Source organism: Gymnodraco acuticeps, unplaced genomic scaffold (genome assembly GCF_902827175.1).
Source record: "Gymnodraco acuticeps unplaced genomic scaffold, fGymAcu1.1, whole genome shotgun sequence".
NCBI classification, from domain to species: Eukaryota; Metazoa; Chordata; class Actinopteri; order Perciformes; family Bathydraconidae; genus Gymnodraco; species Gymnodraco acuticeps.
In genome coordinates, this window is record NW_022990774.1 from 1 (window position 1) to 6,662 (window position 6,662).

A 6,662-nucleotide genomic window follows, 5' to 3' on the forward strand; every position below is an offset into this window, starting at 1 on the left:
CAATCACCGAGGGGGGGAGAGATGAGAAGGAACAGGAGACATCTTCAACTGATACCGTCAGGACTAGCTGTCACAGAGACTGTAAAAGCGAGCACAGAGCCAGTAGGAGCTAATACACAACACCATGGCTCCAGTCAGGAACTGTGTGCGAGTGATGGACTCAATAGGAACACACAGGAAGGTCTGACAGTGACAAGGTTTGGGAGAGTCAGCAAACCTGTAGTCAGGCTAGAGTTAAACTATTAATTTACTGACAGTAAGTTGAGAAAGGAAATGTTATGGTTACTTGTATTTGATTCCTTAAAATGTGTGTACTAAGATATATATATCAAAATATATATATTAAAGCTCAGAATTAAAATCTAGAGCAAGGTGTGTTTGGGACTTGATGACCTAGAGCAGGGGTGTCAAACTCAAGGCCTGTGGGCCAAATCCGGCCCCCGACTTCATTTTATTTGGCCCGCAAGAGCTTGCAAAAAATATTATACGTTTATTATACGGTTTCATGCCACTTTACAGAAGCATGTTGCCCATAGACTACATGTCCCACAATGCATCTCATTTTGTGACATGCACATTGAAGAGACTTGCAATTATTTGAAATTATTTGCCCTAGATTTCTGCTCTCAGACGTAGTTAATTATGAAGTTATTACCCTCTCCGATAATAATCTAATGCAGAGGTAATAATGTAATATGAAACATTATTTTATATATATATATGTAAATGTATATAGTCTTAAAGTTACAACCGGCCCTTTGAGTGCAACCTTAATGCTGATGTGGCCCGCAATTAAATTAAGTTTGACACCCCTGACCTAGAGAGAGGATAATTTGAGGGGGAGATGTCAAGGTATTGGCAATAGACAGACATATGGTGTAACCCAGGGGTGCCCAACCTTTTTTGAACCGAGAGCTACTTTTAAAGTTGCCAGTCTGCCGAGATCTACCAGTCCAAATAGAGAGGCGTAGCCATTACTGACAGCCTACCAGGTAAATACACACTTCTACTTGTATAAAACTGACCTTTGTACGATTAATACTTCATAAAATACTGCAGATCCTTTATCTTACCTCTTTCTAATCTACACACATACAAGTATTTAACTGAAGTTACACAACAGTGTTGTTGATACAGAGTTGGAGTTTATTCACACGTCACATACTACAGTGGGTAATGTTTTCAAGAAACATTGAACAGTGCTGCCACATATGACACGGGAAAAAGAAAAGACTCTGAACCCTTTCTTTGCCATTATATAAAAATAGTGTTGCTACAAAAGTATAAATGAGGCTTACTAATAAGACAACTCAGATCTGAAGCTACACAGGAATCTGCTGCCAAAGTGCAATAAAAAAGACAAAATTAATAGAATCAAACCCTTTTTTTGTTGCATTTTAGTAGATTATAAAAAGAAGGTGTGTGTGTGTGTCTACAGAAGGTCCAGTTGTGATAGACACGGTTCGCCACTGGAAACAAGGTTGGTTGTGAGAGTTATGTGCACACGTGTAAGGATGTCACGATGTTGTTGAAGAGTTAATAAAACTACCTTGGAATACAAATGAACTGTATCCGCCAAACAGTTTATTTGACAGAACTATGTGCATATATTTTATTTAGACCTGTTCATTTTGAGAAGGCCTGGGGCCTACCACTGATATAAAATTCTCAAAATATGCATTCCTGAGTAGAGTAACTATAATTAACCAGTGTACACTAAGCATAAGGCTACATGAATACAAGTTACCTGCCACTTAAACAGCAGAATAGAAACACATGAAAGTCGCAAATACAGGTGTAGAAAAAATATAAGCCCCATTGCAGCATCAGCAACAGTCTATAAAAGTGTGGCAGCTTTTTTAATTGACGCACTTCGTAGCCACACACAAAGCTACCTTGTACGCACACGTTTGATGTCCCTGCCATCAAACCGACTATAGTAGAGGATGTAGTTAAGGTCGTAAGGTATGCTAATGTAGCACCTGAGGCCAACGTAATGCGTCAGCGGGTTTTAGTATCCGCTGGGAAGCATTGCTCCCTGGGTAAAGCAGTTTTTTCCTTTAGTTGTTAAACGATCATCTGAACATGATTTGAGAAGGCTGAGTAGAGTACGGGCAGCCTGTGGGAAGTGACGGTACACAAATAGAATTCACGGTACTCCAAAGATTAAAATGTGGATATGCCGATAGGCCTACTGTGTACAGGTGAGTACTGGCCCACTTTAAGCACTTAATCAGACTCCCATCAATAGCTCATGACTGTAGGTGGATAATGATCTGTTGAGACTTTAAAAAATATGAAGGGATTCTTTCATTGCTTGAGTTTGTCAGACAAAAGAGCGATTGTGGAGCACATCATTGTGGTCCTTTAGCATCGTCTCACTGTGAATTTCTGTGGAAATATTATTTCTGTGGAGGAAAAAATGCATTTGTTGGGGACTATTTTGGCAGCCAGTACACATGTTGTGTTTTAGTGAATACTTCTGACTGCAGAATGTTGTTGGTGTGATCACCAGATGCCTAACTGGAATGAAAGGATAGCATAGAATACTTACTTACATATTTAACTCTGATAAGACTTGAATTGAGATTATAAATTAAAAAAATATTTTCACATTAGCCTCATGTTTGTTAGTAAGGCCACAGGTGAGTGATAGAGATGCTACCTGTATGCCTTGTGCAGGTGACTGCAGAGCTTGAATGAAGCGTTGGGTATCACAGGGGGCCAGGTCCCCGATGTCCACGTGTCTCCTCTGGAGCCTTGGGGGGACGGGGAGCACTCTCCAGGCTGGGTCCCTCCTGATATGTGAGCTACTCTCCAGAAAGCTCGGCAGGTCACCTGACAGGTCCAAATGGGCCTTTCTGGACACTCGTAGTTTTAGAACCTGAAACAGAGTGTCGACGCCATATCCTGAGATCTGAGTCTTTAATGCGTGAACAAATACACTTTTTTTATCTGTCTTACCTGATCAACCTCCTCATCAAATGTGGAGATCAGCTCATGGAGGAAGAGGAGGGAGTCTGTGGTGAAAATGGTCTCATATTCTGCCTTTAGACATGACGGGGGGGGGGACAGCTCCATGTTATCTAGACCCTGTGGACAGAAAGAGTAATATATGCATGATATTTACGCTCAATCTCCATATACCGCCTTTGTTACCTCGAGACTGGATTACTGCAACGCTCTGTATGTGGGTATGGACCAGGCCTCAATTAGACGCCTGCAGCTAGTGCAGAACGTAGCTGCACGTCTTCTAACTGGCCATAAAAAGCGTGACCACATCACCCCAATTCTGGCCTCATTGCACTGGCTTCCAGTTCGGTTCAGAATAGATTTTAAACTCCTTTTATTTGTTTTCAAAGCCCTAAAGCTGGCTCCGGCCTATGTAGCCGAACTCCTCCATCGCTACACCCCAGGCAGAGCCTTAAGGTCGGCTGATCAGCTGCTGCTGATAGTGCCTAAGACCAGGCTCAAAACCAGAGGGTACCGAGCATTCGCAGCAGCAGGCCCCAGGCTCTGGAACATTTTGCCCCTCCATGTGAGGTCGGCCCAGACCCTGGGGGTTTTTAAATCAACACTTAAAACTCACTTTTTCTCTCTGGCCTTCTAGGCTTCTCTTATCAAGAATAACTTGTATCCAGGAACTTTTCCCTCTCTAACCTTTCAAGGTTTTATTAGAGGGAAACGGTTTGTAGAGTGGCTTAGACAGGCCGGGGAGTGTTACGATTCGTAGACACAGCGTATCTCACTATCTCTCATCAATTTCCAACTAAGGCTCCAGTGGGGACTTTGTTCCCTGAGTGTGCCTCTCCACCTATGTTTCTTACTCTCTTACTTGCTACCCTTTGTCCTCAACCTATTCTAAGGGAGTGCTTGTTCTTCCGTCTGTCTGTCTGTGTCTGTGTATTCTCTTGTTTTGATTAACCCAGCCAAATGTTTTCTTGTTTTGTGTCTATATCTACGCCGGGATCCGGAGTCGAGGCTGATCTTCTGTGGTCCTGTGTCCTGGATCCTCTATCCTGAGTTCTGGATTAAGTCGTGGACTTCAGGTCGTGGCTGAACCTGTCTCTGCGGTCCTGCCTTGGGTCTCGTCATGCTGCTTCCCTGAAGGCTCCCACAGTTGACATTTTCTTATTACAGACACATGCATTTCCTAACATTCGGTCTATATGCTGTAAAATGTATTATCTCTTCGATTTACACACGGCATCTATTGCACGTCTGTCCGTCCTGGGAGAGGGATCCCTCCTCTGTTGCTCTCCCTGAGGTTTCTCCCATTTTTTCCCCTTAACCTGTGGGTTTTCTCTGGAAGTTTTTCCTTGTACGATGTGAGGGTCTAAGGATAGAGGGTGTCGTTTTTCTCATACTGATATTCTGAACAATCTGTGCTGTTGTATTTGCTGTAAGTGTCTATTGTGTCTAGTGGCTATTTTTATTATATGTACAGCACTTTGGCTCGACCAAAAATCGTTTATAAATGTGCTATATAAATAAAACTTGATTTGATTTGATACACAAATAGAAATATATAGGACCCACAAAAGCACTGAAATAGTATTACGTCATTCATTCGTTATGGCAAACAGCTTTTTATACTATGCCTCCAAGTTGAAAGGAGCAACAGGACCCTTCATCTGGAGTCCTCTGTTTGTGCATTGTACATTTAGCTGTTTTTTATCTGCAAACAACAGAGAGAAATATCTCTCTTTAGCTGCTCAATGCTGCACTATGTTCACCAGTTTCTACATGTGTCTCTCTCTGCTGTTGGAGGCTACAGTGTCTTTATGACTGAACACAGCTGCCTGGTAACAAAGCTGATGAGAGCAGTGAACGTGAAAACATGGACTGAAAGAGGATTAAAATACTGAGGGGAGATAAAGAATACGTTTCTGTGGGATCATTACTGAAACCTCTCAGTAATGAGACTTAAACTTAAAATGTGAAATATAATAAAGAATTTCAGTTATTACAGAATGCAGCAGATCGTCTTGTTTCAACCTCCCTAAGTTCTCCCACCCTACACCACTCCACCGCTCCCTTCACTGGCTGCAAGTGAACGCCCGAATCAGCTCACTGCTTACCGTGATGTGAAGGGATCCGGTCCTTCTTAAAACCAGGACATGGTTAAACCAAACACTTCAACACTTCTCTGCATCAGCTGATTGGCTGCTTACTCCCTCACTGTGAGTTGGACCCAGGTATCCCCTCATGTTTTAGTCAAGACAAGGCAAGTTTCTTTATAAAGCCCCTTTCAACAAAATGCAATGCAAAGTGCTTTACAAAAATGAAAGACATTACAGCATTAATTTATAGTGCAACGGAATCACATTATTAAATGACATTGAAAATAAGTCATTAAATAGCAAAGAGAAGGGCTGTCATGTAGCTCATTTGGTAGTGCTCACAGCCCACGTACCGGGGCTTGGTCCCCAAACGGAGGACCAGGGTTTGCATCTGGCCCAGGTATGTGTCATTCCCCCCTTTCAACTCTGTCACTCGAAAAAAGACACAGGTGGCCAAAAAAAAAGTGTAACGAATAATATAAAACTAAAACAAGCTATAATAGAATAAGACAGATATACAATTCTAAAATGATGTGCAGTGTAAAATATGAATTGTCAATTCTTTGACAGACAGGAAGCCAGTGTAAAGACCTCAGAACTGTGATGTGATCCACTCTCTTAGTTGCGAGTCTACTGAAGATTTTATGTAGTTATTTTAAGTTTTTTCATTAAAACGTGTCAGCTTTATGAAATGTTATGTAAAATGTCCTTCAGGAATATGTTTCAGGAGCCCAATGGTTTCAGCACACACCATGGGACTGATTCAAGCCCCACAGCATGTTGAAGCCCTGATAAGATTGTTTTTGTTCAATTTCATGCTTTTCAAAGCAGACAGCACTTGAACGATCACAGAACACTAACACAAATTAAAAGCTTGGAATGTCAAGTCCACCGTGCAACACACTGTTAACACCTCCTCACATTGTTCCTTTCCATCACCCTTAATATGGCTTTCGTTACTGTCCATGCAAAATCAAGTAAAATGTTGATACTCACTGACATGCTGATGACTGTCTCTGTTCACTCAGTACAGATGGACTTTGGTAATGGGGTTTACTTTGGTCACTGTTTGAACAGGAAGATGTTTGTATGGAGAGTTTAAAGTCCTAGATTCTGTGCACTGACGTTTGAGGCTATTTAAACATGCTGCCCCTTAACAGCATTTATGGTTAACTTGATAATACTGTAAGCATACACAGGAATGCACAAATATTTTGGATTCTGTTTACTGGTAAAACCCCCTGCTCAACATATTCTGAAGAGGCCGCACAGTCTTATTGATTTTATGCACTTATAAATGTGCTGTTTTTAAATTAAAAAATGTATATTATATTTCATGTCTTTCTAAAATTATGAAATGAAAATGTACATGTGATTGACTCCAAACATTTTATAGGAGAAGAAGGTGGGCTCCATTTTAATTTAGAATTACAATATAGGGAGAAAGACATGCCTTCTGCCATTCAATGTCAGATATAATCCCTGTACCATTGTTTCAATTGTTTTTCTTTCATAATGGAAGAGTTACTAAATGGTCAAATCACCATAGGAGCAAAGAGCGGGGAGGGAATCTCGGAAGTTTATTCCAATCAAGAAGAT

The 6,662-nt window shown here is 41.3% G+C and overlaps 1 protein-coding gene across 1 annotated transcript; it reads right to left on the reverse strand.

Annotated features, from left to right (window-relative positions):
- Positions 1-2,665: 2,665 nt before the first annotated feature.
- Positions 2,666-6,107, reverse strand: mlsl (malate synthase-like; the record flags this gene model as incomplete). Its single annotated transcript, XM_034232687.1, has 3 exons — positions 6,060-6,107; positions 2,965-3,093; positions 2,666-2,884 (listed from the first exon to the last, which is right to left on the reverse strand). Coding segments are annotated over exons 1-3 (354 nt in total), but the record flags the coding sequence as incomplete, so codon positions are not given.
- Positions 6,108-6,662: the final 555 nt, after the last annotated feature.